General features: G+C 26.2%; 1 protein-coding gene across 10 annotated transcripts in view; it reads right to left on the bottom strand.

Moving 5' to 3' along the window:
- Positions 1-21,915, bottom strand: part of LOC127287142 (FH1/FH2 domain-containing protein 3) — a 133,909-nt gene that overhangs the window by 40,018 nt on the left and 71,976 nt on the right. The window contains exon 1 of one of the 10 annotated variants that reach the window (XM_051313925.1): positions 8,233-8,391. The exons of the other annotated variants lie outside the window; for them this stretch is intronic. Within the exon in view, the coding sequence (XP_051169882.1) occupies positions 8,233-8,246 (14 nt within the window). The 5' untranslated portion in view covers positions 8,247-8,391. Of the gene's footprint in view, positions 1-8,232; positions 8,392-21,915 lie in introns of those variants that run through there. 10 annotated transcript variants of the gene reach the window in all.

The following is a 21,915-nucleotide window of genomic DNA, read 5'->3' as shown; positions in this document are numbered from 1 at the left end:
CACTGAGGCAGAAAACTAATTCTTTTCCAACAATAAGTGAATCCAAGTAAATAATTAAAGGGTTGTAATTGTCTTTTGTTTCTTGGCCAATATATATATATATATATATTAGGAAATTAGCTATCATTATTTTTAATTATCTATATTGCAAATAGCATTTAATTTAACAACAATTTTGCAAGAAATAACAAGGAAAAAAATCTTCACACTAAAATAGCCACAGTTTTTTTAAAAGTATCAAATTGAGACCAAAAATTGCATCAAATCTTTGCAACGTTTTGATGCACATAAGTTATATCAAAAAGAGATCATTTTGTGTATCATTTTTAGAAATGATACACGAAACGGTCTCATTTTTAATTGATGCAAAAAATTTAATCAATTTATATCAATCATGGCCGAATTGGATCGACTCAAAATTAAACGAATTTTTTTCAGATATTTTGGTAATAGTACAATTGCGGAGACCATTTCACTATTTAATTTGAAAATGAAAATAACAGAAAATCAAAGACAATGTGCAATTCGATAATTAAAAAGTGACAGCTTATAAACATAACCTGAAATGCATGAGAAAAAATTTGTCGATAAAATCAATATAGCCGAGCTTTTTAGAAGGTAGATGGCAGTTTTGCTTTTTATAAAAACGATTTAGAAAAAATTTAAAGAAAGAAAATAGATAAGTGCTGCCATCTACCTTCTAAAAAGCTCGGCTATATTGATTTTATCGACAAATTTTTTCTCATGCATTTCAGGTTATGTTTATAAGCTGTCACTTTTTAATTATCGAATTGCACATTGTCTTTGATTTTCTGTTATTTTCATTTTCAAATTAAATAGTGAAATGGTCTCCGCAATTGTACTATTACCAACATATCTGAGAAAAATTCGTTTAATTTTGAGTCGATTCAATTCGGCCATGATTGATATAAATTGATTAAATTTTTTGCATCAAAAAATGAGACCCATTTCTAAAAATTATACACAAAACGATCTCTTTTTGATATAACTTATGTGCATCAAAACGTTGCAATAGAAAAAGATACAACCAAGTTTACTGTGAGAGAATTCCCTATTCTAGAGAAACATATCGCTGTTACAGATAAAAAAAATTTTTCTAAGTAATTTTTTCTATTTTTCATTTTTTTTTTTTTTTTTTTTTTTAATTAAAAAAAAATATTTCAAGTATGTATTATAATTTTATCCATACTACGATGTAAAAACAATGTTTGTTGTCTCATCCATAGTTAACCGTGTGTTATGTGCCTCCATAAGCACAAGTGTTCACGTCTCTATACTCTTCCGCCTCAACTATATATGACTTTATCTTCATTTTATCCCACATATTGCGTTAAACCCATCAAAGTAGAAACAATATTCCCATTCCTATATAAAAGTTATTTACTGCAAATACATTTTGTTATCAAACATCAACACGATAATATATTATCGAACTTATAAAAAAAAAGAAAAAGAGAAAAAAGAAAGAAAGAAACTAGTTTATTTATAGCAATAAAATTCCATCTAAGATACTATCAACAATTATAATTATGCAAATAATAATAATAATAATAATAATAATAATAATAATAAATAATAAAATAATAAAAATAATACTAAAAATAATAATACAAAAAAAATAATGCAAAATAATAAAAATATGTAATAATAATAATAATAAGAAAAATATTACTAAAAATAATAATAGTAATAAAATTATTAGATAAAAAAAACAAATAATAAATAAACGACAAAGGATCAACTATCGACGTGTTTAGATTTTATATTTCTTTTTCAAAACCTGAATGACTTGTGTCAAGGTTTAAACTTTCATATTATTTATTTTTTGACTTGATATTGAATAACTATGAAACTTTAATTAACGAGTTTGAATTGAAAATTAAATTTTTAATTGTCGATTTGTTATATAGAAAAGAGAGAGAGAGAGAAATGCACTTCAAAAATAATTAAAGTGTAATAATTGCAAATTTGGCACACACTGAAATTTAACACGTGTTATTTAACACTGCTTAGTTAAATATTGTGTTCGAGAGAGGGACCCTCCTCCAACTTGGAAGAGCGAGAGTCATAAATCACTCTGAAATTAACCCATCTAATTGGTCTTTGACTACCTAAATCAAACTTGACAAAGAGAATGCGGCTTTATTAACGTGTCCTCAGCATATATATGTATATGTAAAGCAAATTTAAATTCTCCACACAATTCTCAATCACCAATGTGTAAATTAGAAAATTTGTCACACAAATATAATAACAACTCTCGAAAACGTATATTGAACTCTTTTTTTTTTAAAAAAAAAAAAGAACAATCACTTTTAAGCAAAAAATTAATATATCAACTTTTAAGCAAAAAAAATTATTATAAATAATAATAATAATCACTTTTAACTAAAAAAAAAAACAATATTTAATTATAATTAGTAATAATTACATTAGTAATAACAATTTTACTAGAAAAAATTTTTTAATTCTATACAAAAAATAATTTAAAATTTTAAAATTCTATTAAATAATTTATCTATATATTTCTATCTGTATACGCAGTAAACATCAATATTAACAATTATGTAAATTTTACTGTTTGTAAAAAAAAAAATATTTTAAATATTCTTTCATAAAAGTGTTATAATAATATGTTTAAGAGTTATCTAAATATGTATTATACAAGTTTTTACCAAATTACTACTTGTGTAATATAATTTTAAGACAAAATAAACATATAATTTTCATGCAAAAAAAGATACTATTATTTTCTCAAAAAAAAAAAAAAAAAAAAGAAAAAAAAACTGCTAGACACTAAAAAAAAAATTAACTGTTTATCGTAAATTTCCGAGAAATTTCATTTATATCATGTTTTTTTCTAAATTATTTCATTCTTTCCACATAAATTAACCTTATTTTTGAAATTATGATTTTCAAAACAATAACCTTTGTGCGATTAAAAGTAAAAGTGAGGGAAAAATTCAAATTCCTTTTTGATCTATTTTTTATGGAAAACTAGTGCAAAAATGAAACATTTAATCCTTTTTCATTTAAAAATTAAAATTTAACGCACTTTCTGCCCTCTTTTCAAGTAGAAATAGAGCAAAAAGGGTTAAATTTTATTTTTGTCCTATTTTTACAAGTAAACTAGGTGAAAAATGAAAATTAAACCTTTTTTGATCTATTTTTACGGAAAAGTTGATTAAAAATTTAAAATTTAACACTTGTTGCCCAATTTTTCAGTGAAAATAGAGCAAAAACCTGAACATTAAACGTTTTTTTGGTTCTGTTTTTACACAAAACTATAGAGCAGAAAGAGATTGAATTTTAATTTTTACTATATTTTTCGCTGATAATAGAGCAAGAAGGGTTAAATTTTTTTTTCTTTAAAAATAGAGGAAAAATAAAAAATTTAACCCCTTTTGTGTTCTATTTTTAACGTAAAGTAGGGCAAAATGGATTAAATTTCCATTTTTGCTCTTTTTTTCCAAAAACTGGTGCAAAAAGTGAAAATTTAACCCTTCTTGCTCTACTTTTCGCTAAAAATAGAGCAAAAAATGAACTTTTAACTCTTTTTGCCGTAGTTATCGGTAAAAATAAGGGAAAAGGGTTAAATTTCATATTTTTCCTCTTGTTTTAGAGAAATTGAGCAAAAAAAAATCTAGGGCAAAAAAGGGTTAAAATTTCATTTTTTGCTCTAGTTTTAGCGAAAAGTAGAGTAAGAAGAGTAAAATTTGAAAATATGAAAAAAAATAGGAAAAATATGAATTTAAACCCATTTTTACTCTATTTTTAACGAAAATTAGGGCAAAAAAGGGTTAAAATTTCATTTTTTGCTCTAGTTTTAGCGAAAAGTAGAGTAAGAAGGGTTATTTTTCACTTTTGCCCCAAATTTTGGGAAAAAAAGAGAAGAAATTTAACCCCTTTTGCTCTATTTTTACCGAAAACTAGGGCAAAAAGGGTTTAATTTTTCTTTTTGCTCTATTTTTAGCGAAAAATAGAGCAAAAAAGAAAATTTAACCTTTTTTGCTCTATTTTTCGCTAGAAATGGTGCATAAAAGACAAATTAAATCATTTTTTCCCTAGTTTTCAGTAAAAATAGATCAAATTGGGGTTAAATTTTTTTCCTCTTTTTTCCCAAAATTTGGGGCAAAAGTGAAAATTTAACCATTCTTACTATACTTTTCGCTAAAAATCTAGTGCAACAAATGAAGTTTTAACCCTTTTTATCCTAGTTTTCGGTAAAAATAAAGTAAAAAAAAGGGTTAAAATTCATATTTTTCCTCTAGTTTTAGAGAAAAGTAGAGCAAAAAGAAAAATTAAACCCTTTTTGCCCTAGTTTTCGGTAAAAATAGAGCAAAAGGGGTTAAATTTTTTATTTTTTTTCTTTTTTTCCCATAATTTGGGGCAAAGGTGAAAATTTAACCCTTCTTACTCTACTTTTCGCTAAAACTAGAGCAAAAAATGAAATTTTAACCCTTTTTTGCCCTAGTTTTCGGTAAAAATAGAGTAAAAAAGTTGTAAATTTAGATGTTCATTACATGAACATTTTGCTTCCTCGTGGAGAAAGCAAAATTTTATAGCTAAAATGTGAATTTTTGATTTTTTAACTTTCATTAATTCTTTAAATTTACCTCAAATTTATACTTTATATATATCGATCGATTCGTCTTGACGTAAAGAACACGATTTTATTATATATAACCTTAAATTTTTCTATTAAAAAATTTTTTCGATTAAAAAAAAATTTTTGGAAAAAAGACGATAAAATTTTTTTGGGGGGTATTTTTTAAAATCCTTTGGTCAGATTTGAGATATTAATATGATAAATGAGCCTACCAAATTTTATCTAAATCCATTAAAACCTGTTAAAGTTATCTTCTAAACAAAAAAGGGATCCACACACACACACATACATACATCCGGACAATTAATCAGGATCTCATATAACATGTTTCTATAAAGAAAAAAATTTGTTTCCGCCACTTTGAAAAGTTTTATAAACGAAAGGACTACAAAGCTTCCTCCACGAGGAAGCAAAAAAGGGTTAAAATTCATATTTTTCCTTTAGTTTTAGAGAAAAGTAGAGCAAAAAGGTTTAAATTTGCATTTTTCTTTTTTTTTGCCCAGTTTTAACGAAAAATGGTGCAAAAAGTGTTAAATTTTTCAAATTTTGCCTTAATTTTTTTTGCGAATAGTAGAGGAAAAAAGGAAAATGTAATCTTTTTTTTGCTCTATTTCTACTGAAAAAAAATGGAGAAAAAATTGAAAATGTACCCCTCTTTTTTTTTTTGTTTTATTTTTACAAAATTTCCCTTACATCGCGCATCGTCGCACATTGGAATATAGAGGATTGATTGATTTTTCGTTATCAGATGACAGTAATATGAAAAACCTTTGGGCGATTCAATGAACCCACAAACAACGACACTTTATAAACCCCCCACGTCGCGTCGAGAAATAGACAAGTCACGGACCATGATCATGCTGCACGTTGCCATAACCATATCTACATATCCTCCGCGAGTGAAAGTCAAGGAAACGATCTCTGTTGTGTGCATCCAACAGGAATGTTTTTAAAAGCATTGTGAATAGATTTAATTTCATTTCATTCTTTAACATATCCAATGAAATATATATATATACTTTAATAATATTTATATATTTTCCAAAACATCATCCTTATGTGTTATTTGCATTATTATATCTATTTTCAAAACAATAGCAAATCATTTCAATATAGTCACAATTTTCTCAAAAACATAAATTATAAAATCATTTCTTTTTGCTCTAATACCGCCAGGGTTAATAAATTTTACTCTATAGTATAGTAAAATTTATTAACCCGTTTACTATAGTAAACGAAAAAAAAAATGTTCACATAAAACAGAGATAAGTTTCACTGGAACAGCGATATGTTTTATTAAAACAGCGAAAGTTTTCGCTATTCTAGATAAATATATCGCTGTTCCAAATAAATATTTTTTTTCCATTTAAAATATTGATTGTACACTGAGAAAAATGTTTAGTCAGAGCAACCAAAATTTGGTTGGGCCAACAAAAAAATTTTGTTAGTATTTAAGCAACCAAACTATTTGTTTGAGTCAACCAAAAAATTAGGTTGAGTGTTTTTTGTTGGCATAACAAAAATGTTTGGTTAGCTCAACCAAATTTTTTTTGTTAGGTCAACAAAAATGTTTGGTTGATGAAACCAACAGTTTTTTTTGTAAAATTAAAAATTTTATTATACCTTATCTCTTTTCTTTTTATCTTCTTTATTTATTTCATTGTTTATTTATTATCAATTTAACATTGAATTTATATTCATCCAATTGAAATATTTATGGACATTGAAAAATCTCACCTCCGCCTGGGATCGAACCTCTGTTTTAAAACTGAAAGTCGGGAGCTCTGACCACTGGACTACCCATCCTTGTGAGAGATTTAAACTAACTGTTCTCTTAAGCTATGAGCTAAGAGCGAATTAAACTATTTGGTTGACGCAACCAAATTTTGGTTAGGACAACAAACGATCATTTGGTTTCTGAGATCAAACTATTTTGTTGTGTTAACCAAATTATTTTGTTGTCGTAACTAAATTTTGGTTGGAATTTAAAAATGTTCAACCAAATAATTTTGTTGGCCTAACCAAATGTTTGGTTGAGATAACCCTACGACTTTGTTTCAGCCAACCAAAATTTGGTTACAAGAACCAAAATTGCCTAACCAAACAATTTTGTTGCAAACACTAAATTTTTTTTCTCAGTGTAATATATATATATATATATATGAATCTCTATAAATACAAATAAAATTTACCGAAAATTTTTTTTTACTCTTTTAATTTGTAATACACTGGAAAAAAAAATTTATTCGATTCAAATAATCGATTACTTGACTATTAACAAATACATATTTATATACTTGAACTAAATAATTTTTGAAACCAAAAAAAATTGAATTAAATAAACTTTATTTGAACCAATTATTTTTTTATATTTAAAACAAATATCATCTCATATAATAATTATTTGATACAAATAAATATTTATTTGATCTCTATAAATAGAAATAAAATTCAAAAAATTGATTATTTGAATCAAATTATTTTCCAGTGTAGAAAAATAATAAAAAAAAGAGACTATACTTTTATTCTGACATGTTTCAACCGGAATCGTTATTAATTTATACAGTACTGCGTAATTCTGATTAAAAAAAAAAAAAAGAAAAATTTATCAGATGTCTAAAGAGTAATTAAGTGTTTTTTTTTATAAATAAGCCATATCTAAAGTTTATCATATACTTTAATCACTTCTTTAAAAGTATAATAAAATGTATATTTAAAATTTTCATTATATGTTTGAAAGATTTTTTTTTTCATTGTATTATATATTATTATAGAAATAATAAAAAAAAAAAAAACGTGATGTTTCAATATTAATAAAATTGAAGACTGTATATTAAGGTCATGTTCGAAACAAGCAGCGCCACCACAATTGACGCCGTTATCTATCTTTTTTTTATTGCTTCTAATTGCGAAATTATTAAAATTTAAATAGAGGGGTTTTTTTTACGACATAATCTTAAAAAAATAGTGTCAAAGATAAAAGGTGTCATAAACATTGATTTTTTTTACTTAAAAATTTTAATTTAAAAATTCTTTTTTAGGATGTAAAATTTTTTTTTTCTAGGAAAATATTGTATCATTTTTTTCTTTTAGAAATTTATTCTTTTTTTTTTTTGGGGTGGGGAAATAAATCTAAATTCTGTCATCTAATATCAATTTTCAAGAAAGTCACGCAATCGAATTTAATTCAACAGACGCGACAAGCAGCTAAAATAGTTTCTCCTGAACGTTCATTCCAATTATTCAAATGCACATTCATGGTCCATGTATATATATATATATACTCAGTTCACCTGTTGCATTTCTCATGACGCGCAACGCATTATTTTGAATCTTCCACTTTTTTATTTCACACAAACATTTATCATATTGTATATTATTTTGATAGAGATGATCAAAATGTATTTGGAAAAAATTTTCTAAATCCAATTTTTTTTATATATAAACAACAAAATTGAAAAAAAAAAAATTTTTTCGCTACATTTTGTATAATTATTATTAATATTCGAATTTTTCTAATACAAATTTAATTATTTTCAATAATTATTAATTTAACAAAATAATAATAAGTTTTTAATTATTAAACTTTAATAATTAATTACCAGTAAGGAGGCATTTCGTTTTTTCAGTCTCATTTCCACTCAAAAAAATTTGATGTAAATATTTAAGGAATCTTAACACTCAACTATAATCACTGTAATGATGTACACAAATAAATGAAAAATTTACTGCCAACATTGCGAATTATTGATGTTTTATAATTCATTGGAATTTTTTTAATGGAGAAAATAAAAGAAGAAGAAGAAGAAGAAGAAAAAAAGAGATGTTTAAAAACTCGGCGGGTAGACTCGAGGTCTAAACAGTGACTGGCTATACCGGATGGTTTTCTTCTTGTCGGAGGGTCCCGCGATCGCCGGTCGTCGTCGTTGTCGACACACAATAGAAATGGGTGGGAGATCAAAACGCTGTGTGTTCCATGGTAGCACGCACGCAACAAGGTAAATACTTATCAAGATATAAACAAATATTTATACTTGATTAATAAACAAATGTTTACACAAATATTCTTGGAAATATCTGCGATTTTTTTTTTACAAGAAAATATCACGTTACGGTGAAAGGGACCTTAGCAGTAAAAAAAAAAAAATCAGGTTATGTTTAATGATAGTCACAAACATAATATAACCTAAATCTAACCAAACCTAAAAATCTATATCTATCTCAAAATTTAATCTGATTGAAATTTTTAAATTATAGAGAAATTCTAATTCATCGATTTTTAATTTGTCCAAATTTTTATATATATAAAATTTTTAAGACGACGAATTTTCATTTTTTCCGAAATTACCAAAATTAACGAACAAACAATTTAGTCGCAATTATTGAAAATTGACCAATTAAAAATTATCAAGAAAAAGGGTGATTGGTCAATTTTTGAAAATAGCGCCAAAATATGTCGGAAAATTGTTTGTTTGGTCATTTTTGTAATTTCGGACAAATGAAAATTTGGCGTCTTAAAAATTCGTATAAATAAAAAAAAATTGGATAAATTGAAATTCGTATAAATTAAAATTCGGTAAATTGGAATATTTTTGTCATTTAACAATTCGAATTAGATAAAATTCGCTGCATTTTTGTTTTATAATTTTGGACAAATGAAAATTCAGCGTCTTAAAAATTAGTAAAAATAAAAAATTGGACAAAATAAAATTCGTATAAATTAAAATTCGGACAAATTAAAATTCGGATAAATTAAAATTCGGACAAATTTAAATTCGGATAAATTAAAATTCGGACAAATTTAAATTCGGTGAATTGGAATTTTTGTCATTTAAAAATTCGAATTACATTAAATTCGCGACCTTTTTGTTTTATAATTTCGGACAAATGAAAATTCAGCATCTTAAAAATTAGTAAAAATAAAAAATTGGACAAATTAAAATTCGTATAAATAAAAAATCGGACAAATTGAAATTCGGACAAATTTAAATTCGGTAAATTGGAATATTTTAGTCATTTAAAAATTCGAATTACATAAAATTTGCGACCTTTTTGTTTTATAATTTCGGACAAATGAAAATTTGGCGTCTTAAAAATTCGTATAAATAAAAAATCGGACAAATTGAAATTCGTATAAATTAATACTCGGACCAAATTAAATTCGGTGAATTGGAATATTTTTGTCATTTAAAAATTCGAATTACATAAAATTCGCTGCCTTTTTGTTTTATAATTTCGGACAAATGAAAATTTGCCGTCTTAAAAATTCGTATAAATAAAAAATCGGACAAATTGAAATTCGAACAAATTTAAATTCGGTGAATTGGAATATTTTTGTCATTTAAAAATTCGCGGCCTTTTTGTTTTATAAATTCGGACAAATGAAAATTTGCCGTCTTAAAAATTCGTACAAATAAAAAATCGGACAAATTAAAATTCGATAAATTGGAATTTCGGCTATTTAAAAAAAAAAATTCGAATCAGAAAAAATTCAATTAAATGAAAATTCTGCTATATCAAAATAATTTTTTTCTCTTTCAATCAATATCACATGTGTGTTAAATTCAATGGATTTCTGTTCTTCAGGTGTTGTTGTTTCAATATTTTTATTTTTTTTTAAACGCAGTGTTATGTTCCCTATATAAGGAGGCGTGTTAGCTTGCATCGTCTCTCTTTCTCTGATGCGAATAAGAAACAACATGAAGGGAAATCGCGCAGGTTTGTTTTAGGATCACGAATTTCTCACCAGAAGCTGTTCAACTGCGGCTACAACGCATATATATATATAGAGAGAGAGAGGGAGAGAGAGAAAGACGATGCAACCACAGCAACTGGACGTATTTCCTGTACAAGGGTGGATATGCGGGTAAATGCGTCTCGTTAATCTCGGGTTGTTAACCGCGTGGTCGTAGATACCTATCTGACGCGAAGGACCCTCTCTTTTTCTTTCAACACCTATATAATGATGGCTTTCTTTGATATTGAAAATTTGAAGAAAAAAAAATTTATTTCATTCAAATATTACTTGACTATTATCAAATAAATATTTACTTGAATCAAATAATTTTTTGTTTGATATAAATTGTATTTGAACTAATAATTTTTTATTTGAAATAAATTGTATATTAATTAATAAAATTTTGTATTTCAAAATAAAATACCAAAGGGAAAAAAGGCAAAGTTTTTTACTATACTTAGAAAGTAAAAACTAAATTGTTCCTAGTCTTCAACTTTTGCTTTGGAAATAGAAAAAATTACTTCTGAAATAGTAAAGTTCGGAATTATATAGTAATTTTTTTTTTTTTTATTATTCCTAAAGCAAAAAATTGATTTCGGACAATTTAGGATTTACTTTGGACTCATAATTAAATAATATACAAATAAAGATTTTTCTAATTTCTAATTTTCAAATAAATATTTGCAATAATAGTCAAGTAACCAATTATCTCAAATAAATTTTTTTTTTCCATTATTAAAATCAAAAATTTAAAGGACCTACAGAAAATATGTTCAGTATCATAAAAATTGTATTTAAAAAAAAAAAATTTTTTTCTCACCCCACTGCATTATGAAAGTTAAATACCAATGAAACTCACCTGAAACAAAGAAAAAAAAATTAAAAACATTAACAATGTTTTGAACAGAGTAAAATTTACAAAAGTATCACAAATAAAAAAAAATAACAAATTCTTCCATTTCATAAATTGAATTATTCTCTCAATTGTTTTGTTATTCAATTTTTTTTTTTTTCAATATAGAAAATTTATTATTCAAAGAATAATTTAGACAATTCTCTAATTACACGCATATATATCACAAAAATAGATCTTTATCAATTGCAATTGTATTAAATTTTCAGCCATTTGTGTGATTAAAAGAAGAAAAAAAAATTATTCTCTCTCTACGTGATAAATACATTAAAAGGTCTTGCGCACATGTTTCTTCACCATTCATTGACTCCTCTATCACGAGAGATTCCAAACATTCCTACCGTCAAGGATGGGGTACAGTGAGTTATTTCTGTCTTTTGCACAGATGCATGGCGCGTGCGTGACATACATCCTTTCTTCCGTGTAAAACTTTTCATATATATATATATATTTGCTCATTAGAAAAATTACCTTTTCACAAACAATTGTTTTTAATTACAATTAATTATAACTTGCAAAGATATAAAAGCTGATTAGATTTTACAAAGGAAAACTTTTTTTTTTCACCCGATAAAGAAAAAATTTTCTTTTTTTGAAATTAAAATTTGTACCTAACAAATAAATCGTTATTATTTTCCAAAAATTAAATTAAATACAATTAATTAATAATGGAAAATAATAAAAATAATAATAATAATAAAAATAATAATAAAAATGATAATAATACACTGAAAAAAAAATTTATTTGGATCAAATAAAAAGTATTGGATCCAAATACATCATTTACTTGTCTATTATCTAATAAATATGTATTTGAACCAAATACACATTTACTAAATCTAAGTATTTTATTTTATCGTATCAAATAAATAGTTATTTGAATCAAATACAAAATATTCAAATCAAATAAATGGAATATTCAAAGCTAATAAATAATTATTTAAATCAATTATGAAAATTATTTCATTCAATACTGCATGTTTTTTTTTTGATTCAAATAAATATTAATTTGCATTAATAAAATATTTTTCTTGAAACAACCAAAAATTTTCTTGAATCAAATATTCGATTATTTGTTATAAATAATTGTTTTAATTGAAACTAAAACCTCTTTAATTGCGGCAATTATTATTTTATTTCATCCAAATACATAATTTAATTGCATAAAATGTAAGAATTTTTTGATTCAAATAAATCAAAATTTGAATTGAATAAATAACATATTACAATATTAAATAATATATATAAATAAATTGAATAGTATCAAATAAGTCATTATTATCATTACACTTAAATATTTAATTGATAAAAATATTTTATTTTCCTTTAATATAAAATAGTGTATTAACATTAAATAACACATTATTTATATTAAATAATTTAATTAATTAGAATTAATAAAGTTATTGTATAAAATACTTTTTATTTGTATGAAAAAAAAGAAGTATTTGAGTGAAATAAATTAATTAATAGTTGCAAGTAACTCATTATTTGTATTAAATAAATTCATTTATTCAATTCAATTAATTATTTAATTGAACTAAATACGATGTATTTGGTTCAAATAAATGCGATTCAAATAATTCAAGTTATTTGAATCAAATACATATTTTTTTGATTCAAATAAAAAGTATTTGAAGTTTTGAACCAATTAAATATTTTTCAAATAATTTGAAGTATTAGATTCAAATAAATTTTTTTTTTAGTGTAATAAAAATAATAATAATAATAATAATAATAATAATAATAATAATAATAATAATAATAATAATAATAATAATAATAATAGTATTAATAATAATAGTATTAATATAATAAAAATAATTGACTACAATTCGTATAAGTAGATAATTATTTAAATCGCATTCAAATATTTTAAACCAAATGAAAAAAAAATATTTCAATATAAATTCCGCGAATTTAATTATATGATGACATCTCTTACAAATTGTACGGAATATATGTTATATCAATATATATACATAGATGATATAATTGTGCGATAAGAAAAACTAGTGTAAACAAAAGGATGTGTCGTCTTTTTTTTTTGCAGATAACAAAAGAAATACAAACTTTACATCAATTTTAAAAATTTAACATAATTTTGACATATTAAAAAAAAAAAAAAAAGTAATTAGGAACAAAAAACCAATTATAGTTATATAGACAGAAAATAACGCTAATGGAAATAATTATTGTAAGATCATTATATAGAGCATTTGCAAATTATACAAAAAAAAATTGGTCAAATTGAACTCTTTTTGCGCCTTTAATTTCTAAAAATTATTATCCTATTATAACGAATTTTAAAACAACATTAAAGTAGCGTTACTTTTCTTTTTTTTACCAAAAACCAATTTCCGCAATAATTTTCTTATTTGTATATATACACTCAATCACTATTTCAGTACAACAAAAGATCTTTCAATTTCGCTCTTTTTTGAACTTGTTTTTAAATAGAATAATACAGTTATTTGAATACGATGTTGCTTTTATTAAAAAAAAAGAAAAAAAAAAGTAAATACTATTATTTTTAAATACTTATACAAAAAAATATCAACGGAGGAAAATATTGGTTTTGTAAATATAGAAGATCTACAGCACTTAGGAAAAAGTTTCCTTTGAACTAAATAAACCATTTTTTTTTTTTTTTTGCAGCATTAATACAAACACAAGTTTTTGGTTAATTCAAACAAAATTTGCAGTTGATGCAAACAAATATTTATATGATCTAAAAAAACGTTTGGTTTATTATAATAAATTTATATATGCAAAAGAGGAAAAAAAATTATAACCAAATAAATTTTTGGTTGATTCAAATAAATATATTTATTTGATCTAAATAAACGTTTCGTTTATTTTAATAAATTTTGCACAAAGAAAAAATTTAATTCAACCAAAACTTTATTTAGACCAAATAAATATTTATTTGAAACAACCAAAACTTTATTTAGGACAAATAAATATTTATTTGGCCTAAATAAAGTTTTGGTTGTTTCAAATAAATATTTATTTGGCCTCAATAAAGTTTTGGTTGTTTCAAATAAATATTTATTTGGCCTCAATAAAGTTTTGGTTGTTTCAAATAAATATTTATTTGGTCTAAATAAACGTTTCGTTTATTTTAATAAATTTTGCACAAAGAAAAAATTTAATTCAACCAAAACTTTATTTAGACCAAATAAATATTTATTTGAAACAACCAAAACTTTATTTAGGACAAATAAATATTTATTTGGCCTAAATAAAGTTTTGGTTGTTTCAAATAAATATTTATTTGGCCTGAATAAAGTTTTGGTTGTTTCAAATAAATATTTATTTGGTCTAAATAAAGTTTTGATTGTTTCATCAATCAAACAACTTTGTCTATTTGTACAGCAATTAATATATTTATTTGGTTGTTTCAAAGAAATTTTTTTCTGCTGAACACGAAAAATATAATACAGAATTTGAGTATTTTTTTTTAATTAAATTAAATTTTGAAAAATTGGGGGAAAAAATATTTTACTTGATGCACTTCATGACAAATTTCGACTTTACGATGGTCATATAGCTATATATATATATATAATGCATCTCTCTTTCTCTCTCGTAGTCGCCATTCAGTCGTTACCTTTCCACTTTTTCTCAGTTAAGACACACTAGCGAATAGTATAGGCCTCTTTAACCCCTTATATGCGCGCACCCTTAGTAAAACATTGTTAATAAATCCCGCAACCTAGAGAGAGAGAGAGAGAGAGAGAGAAAAGTCGCGGGAATGTGAGAAACAGGTTCTCGACTATGTGTGCGGCGAGGAAAGGATTACACGATATTATATATAATGAGCAATAAACCCAAGGGTAGTATACTCGCTCGTTGTCGCGCACCAGTGTTAACTCCACTATATATATATATATACAGTTCCTAAAAAGAAAAATCCATTCTTCACGGATTCATCACACACGTGAACTGAATTTTTTTTTCTTATATATTATAAAAAGGAGGAAAAAAGCGTGGGAAAATCCGAAAGAAAAATAAATATAAAAAATTGAATTTTTTATCAGATTTCAAAATAGTTTATGAAAATTTTCAAGTTTTAGAAATTTGAAAATATTGTGCCAAAAAATATGCGGAAAATATACAAAATGACGGAAGTGACTCTTCAATTCTATATATTTTTTTGTAAAACAAAAAGTCAAAAAAATAAACAATTACGTAAATCGAATTTTTTTTACAGGAAATTATCTATATATTCACTATACGTAAATGTAACTATGTCAAATGCTATTATTAGATTATCTTGGCAATGTCCATTGATGGGCAAATAAATTTAATTCCCGATGATCATATACACGCGACCTCCTTTGAGAGAGTTCAATTGAGTTCTGGCGACTTGTTCTATACTAAAAAAATGCGTTTTATTGCAGTTTACTATGCATCACTGATAAATGCGAAAATGCTTTTTTCCAAGTGGGAAAATGAAAAAAATTAACGCTCTTAAAAAAAACCGAGAAATACTTAGTTTACACTGAAAAAAGCGTTTGGTATTGACAACCAAACGTTTGGTTGGTATTTAAGCAACCAAAATTTTTTTTGTTGAATCAACAAAACTTTGGTTGTCCCAATCAAACTTTAATGAGTACAACAAAAATTCTTTTTTTTTCTAATTTTGGTTGTGTCAAATTTTGATTGAGACAATTAAAATTTTGTTGATTTAACCAAAAAAAATTTTGGTTGCTTAAATACCAACCAAACGTTTGGTTGTCAATACCAAACCCTTTTTTCAGTGTAATAATTTAAAAACAAAAAAAATTTCCAAACGATTCTAAATAATAAACGAATTATTTGCTGTTTACTAGAGGTATCATGCCAACTACATCGATCCTTTGAAAAATCAATACAAGTTACACTAACCTATTTAAACATTTTCGAGAACAAGTCCAATTTTAAAAGAAAGAAAAAAAAAAACAAAAATAGGATAAAAATTTAATTTTGTTGCAAATAAGAAATTAAATCGACATTAAGGTTATGTATAATTTCATGTTGTTTTCTCGTAAAATACTTAAGAATGATGAAGGGCCCTAACATAACCTTAAAATGTGAAAAATTATCCTAACAAAATTTTTCGATGTTATTTTAGGGTCTTCATCCTTCTTAAGTATAAGAGCCAGTTTTCACCGTGTGGATTAAATTAATTTTTCCCAAAGGTTAAAGACAGTAGATATATTCTGCGTCTGCGCAAAAGCTAAACATTCTGCGCAGTCGCAGAATATATCTACTGCCTTTAACCTCACGGAGGATTAAATTTATTCGCACGATGAAAACGGCCTATTATTTATTTAATAAGAAAATCTATGTTACATAAGAAAGAAACTTGATTATAGGTTATGTTAACGACAGATTTACTTGAATTAAAAGTTCCTATTTATTTAAATCGAAATCGAAAATTTAAGTTTTTAATGAATATTTCGCATGTAACGAAGATTTTATATATTGATATTTTATATATTTTATAATATTAAAGGACGTGACTTTAGCCCGAATGTCTATTTCCACGCCGTGAAAATACGTAAATTTAACTAAATGTCTATTTTCACGCCATAAAATGACGTGGTTTTAACCAAATGTCTATTTTCACGCCGTGAAAATAAATATTTGATTAAAGTTACGCCTCATTACGGCGTGAAAATAGACATTCGGTTAAAATCACGCCGTAAAAAGATGTAAATATATTTATTTTCATGCCGTTATGAGACGTGACTTTAGTCAAATATTTATTTTCACGACGTAAAAATAGACAACCGACTAAAGTCACGTCTTTTTACTGCGTGATTTTAACCGAATGTCTATTTTCACGTCGTAATGAGGCGTAACTTTAGTCAAATATTTATTTTCACGCCGTAAAAACACAATCGACTAAAGTCACGTCTTTTTACGGCGTGATTTTAACCGAATGTCTATTTTCACGTCGTAATGAGGCGTAACTTTAGTCAAATATTTATTTTCACGGCGTGAAAATAGACAATCGACTTAAATCAAATAGATATTTGGATAAAGTTATGTCTTTTTCACGGCGTGAATATAGCCATTTGGTTAAAACCACGTCATTTTATGTCGTAAAAAAAAACACTTAGTTAAAGTTACGTCTTTTCACGGCGTGGAAATGGACATTCGGTTAAAATCACGGCGTAAAAAGTCGTGACTTTAGTCGGTTGTCTATTTTTACGTCGTGAAAATAAATATTTGACTAAAGTCATGTCTTATTATGGCGTGAAAATAAATATTTGACTAAAGTCACGCCTTATTACGGCGTGAAAATAGACATTCGGTAAAAATCACGCCGTAAAAAGACGTGACTTTAGTTGATTGTTTATTTTCACACCGTAAAAAGACAAAAACACTATAAACTCAATAGTGAAAATGTTTTTATAATGCTTTTTTAACGTTTTCTTATTATTGAGCATTTTATATAAGCGCGCTTTTTTCGACCTATAAAAAAATTGTCGTGGCGCAAGCGTTTTTGTCTTTTAGCTAGGGTCATTGGTAACTCTGTATTGATGGCAATTTTTTTCTGTCTCGTTGGAGACTTTGAGTCTTTTTAGTTAGCGATACTAGCGCTCTAGCGGAGGAACTGCTGCAACTCAAGTGAGAGATGAATGGCGAACGTGCGTAGATTTACGCATGCGTTTTGTGTTTAGCAGACGGAAAAAAGATGAAAATTTGAGTTGCAACATAGAGACACTTGAATTGCTAACTAAGTATGCTGATAAGAAAAATCGTCATCACTTTCTAAAGAAAATGAGAACTTTTTAAATTAAAAATTTTGAAAACATAATCTAAAAATTTTTGTTTAACTCTAATTCTTTGGAGCGCGACGGAAATTGCAACAATTAATGAAGGCGTTGACGTTATCATTGAATTTACTTGATATATATACAAATGTAAAAACTAAAATACACAGGTATGTTAGTCGATCGGCTGTCAAGGCAATACCTGGTTAAATCACACGTTTGTGTAAACTCCGTTTACTTCGGGTATATAACTTGATGCGGTTTATGTTGAACCATCTGCTATTTATGCGTCACGGGTGATCCATGATTTATGGTCGAACGGTAGCATTTCCAGTCTCGGACTGTAATATTGGCTGGAGCCAAAGCGCGCTTATAGACAGTGGTTTAGCCGTTTAACGTGCTTCACGGTTGCTTGTATATATCAGTATTCATCCAACATTCGCCATATAGACAGGTTTCTACGGGGGCAATCTATCTGTATATATATATATATATATATATATATATATATACAAGCCGGCATCGTAGATGTTGGATCGCCCGCAACTATTAATTGTACTCTCGATAAAATTACACCAAAGAAAAAAAAAACAACAACAAATTACACAATTACTGTTGCCTTTTCTTAAAAAATGTAATTCTACATCAATTTTTCTCTATCTCACTCTATATTTAATTACTTTTTTTTAGGTTATGTATACGAAAATTAACTGTGTATAAGATAGAAGCAAATTTGATAAATGTTCTCTTATACACAAAGCTTATGAAAATAAAATGAGAGTATAGATTAGATGAAAAATAGCGAAATTTTAACTGGGGGGGAAAAATTATATTCGAGCATAAAAACTTCATCATGATAGGTTGCTACGATTTATTCTCGTAATGTTTTCTATTCGCCCTACCTTCTCACAAAACAACAATCTAAAACGAATATTAACTGGAATCATTTGTTTTACGTTGTTGGATAAATCTTGATTAAATATTTTCTTTTTTTTATATAATTTCTATCAATTTTTTTTTCACACATATATGTAAATTTAATGTTTGCGCTATTTTGAAAATTCAAAATTATTGTAATATACATTCTTTGTTCAAGTAAAATTTACATTCCCTAAAATGTTCTGTACTTGACATTGATCCTATACACACAAAACTTAAGACTTGCTGCTTCTACAGCAAAGGGCTGTTTGGAGGGCGGCCAAATGTCTCTGGAGAGATTTGTGGCGGTTTCTTAGAGAGAGATCTTCTACTTTTCTAACTCGCAAGAGAAGATTAGAGGTTTCTATTATTTATTTATAGAGAAAATAATCAAAATTTGCCTAAATGATAAAAATGCATTTCAAAAAAAATTAAGAGTAATTAATGTATATCTTTGTGATTATATGAAAATTACAAAAAAGTGAAGGGAACGTAAATAATGACTCTCAAGAGTATGGAACATTGAATTATGCTGTCTGTTTTATTTTCGCAAATTTTCTTTTTCAAACCCAATATATATATATATATATATTCCGAGCAGGACAAAGATAAAAGAGTTAGTCCTCTGGATAATAAAAATATAAGTTTCCACAAACAACATATATATAAAACTGTTTCGTTGAAAAAGGATCATCATTCCCTTGGCTCGGAAAATAAATAAAAAAAAAACAAAACAAAATGCTATCAAAACTTTCATTCGTCAGAGAGAAGATATCTTCTGTCTAAAATGTTGACAAGATACTTTTCTGCTTTTTTTCACAAGGACCCTTTGAATTGATAGTTTTTTTTATATACTTTTTCTTTAACAAACAATTTCTAGGGGAATATAGTCATTAGTGGTGCACGTTTTTTGTTTTTTGGATATAACTTTTTTTTAATGTGAACAATTACCTAACTACAATACACTATTGGATAGATAGTGAGAAAAGCTATACACAAGTTGATGGAAAAAAATGAATCCCGAAATACCGTCACAAGAAATGAATCTTTATAAATCCGTAAGGTTTCATTGAATATCCAAGAAATGTTTATCTCTTTTCTGAGATAGGAATCAAATGACAAAAATTTATGTCGACAAAACAATATATATATATATATATATATAGTTTTCTCTAAGTTCTTTACAACTCCCGCAATTCAAGTTCCATGATCGTCTCTCGCGAGCTATAGCAAAAGGTGTGGTTCATAGTAAATGTCAGTAATTCATACTGAACATTTGTGGTCAAGTGCATCGAGTGTTAAATCGTTAAAAAGAAACAAGAAAAATAATAATCATTATTGGCTGAAGATAACACTGCACATGACAAGGAAAAGTCTTAGAAAATTATCAAGCAAAAAAAAAAGGAAAGGGAAACCTTCCTCGACAGCATGTCGATCACTTTGTTCTTTATTCAAATCTCGCATTTGTGTGGTGTCTCACTCTCTTTGCATTTTCAACTTTCTTTTAACTTTTTAAAGGTCTTTTAAAGGTTTCTCGAACCTTTGTACATCGATTGTCATGGCAAAAAAAAAAAAAAAAAGAAAGAAAAGAAAGAATAAATACTGACGTGATCTCTACGTCTATTTACATTTGTCTGGGCGAATTATCGTTATAACCTGACATCAAGCAAACCTCGGCAAGAACTAGAAAGTTATCTTTGAAACAATGACTGGATTGGTTATGTGATCACAGTATATATGGACTATTATCTAAACATCGAAAGGTGTTCTGCTTTCAATTCAAACATCCAATAGTCATTTAAAGTTTATACCTCAATTTCATTTAATTGATTTAAATAAATATTTACACTTAATATTCAATTTTGTAAAGTAAATTTAATTTTCACCTCATTTTCAACACGTATATTTTACTATACAGTGAAAAACAAATTTGATTATATCCCAAGGCGCAATTTTAATTTCTGTCCTTTTTTTCTGAAAAACTAGAGCAGAAAATTAAAATGGCGCTGCTTTTGCTCAATTTTTCCGTAAAAGTAGAGCAGAAATTAAAATGGCAACGTTGTAATTTGACGAAATTTTAACGAAAAATAGAGAAAAAACAGCGCCATTTTAATTTATGCTCAATATTTCCGGAATTATAAAGAAAAATCGGGGCCATTTAAATTTCTGTCCTTATTTCATCAAACAATAAGAGTAGAAAATAGAATGACGGTGTTTTTGCTATATTTTTCGCAAAAATGGAGCATAAATTAAAATGGCGTCGTTTATGCTCTATTTTTAAGTATAACTAGGTCAGAAATTAAAAAGGCAGCCGTTTTTTCTAGTGAAAAAACAGAGTAAAAACGGCGTCCTTTTAATTTCTGCCCTAGTTATTCGTACAAATAGGACAAAAATTCAAAATGGCGCCATTTTTAGCGTATTTTTAATGAAAAATAGACCAAAAAATGGCGTTATTTTAATTTCTTCCCTATTTTTACTAAAAAATAGTGCTATAGCATAAACGGCGGTATTTTAATTTCTGCCCTATTTTCACGAAAAACAAGTGTAGAAAATAAAATGGCGACGTTTTTTTTTATATATATTTTTCCGTAAAAATAGGACAGAAATTAAAATGGCTGTGTTTTTTTCCCTATATTTTTACGTAAAAATAGAGCAAAAACAGCACCAACTAGAGAATAAATTTAATGGCTTTTTCATATAAAAAAATTAGTTCCATGTCCTTAAGAGTTTCCCTGACTGTTAGACACCCTGAAATATTTATTTGATAATAGTTAAGTAACCGATTTTTTGAATCAAACATTTTTTGTTTTCACTTATTAACGAATTTTCAACTAAAAAGAAAAAAATCTCTTCATATCCCGAAAAGATTTACATACAACAAAATTTATTCAATGTACAAGGAGGCGTTACTTGGAGGAGGGGAAAATAAATGTCACCAAATGTTTGG

This window comes from Leptopilina boulardi, unplaced genomic scaffold (assembly GCF_019393585.1).
Source record: "Leptopilina boulardi isolate dan_hultmark-lab unplaced genomic scaffold, ZJU_Lbou_2.1 LbouV2_368, whole genome shotgun sequence".
In the NCBI taxonomy this organism is placed as follows: Eukaryota; Metazoa; Arthropoda; class Insecta; order Hymenoptera; family Figitidae; genus Leptopilina; species Leptopilina boulardi.
The sequence above is the reverse complement of the archived record's forward strand: the minus strand, read 5'-3'. Positions and strand labels throughout refer to the sequence as shown.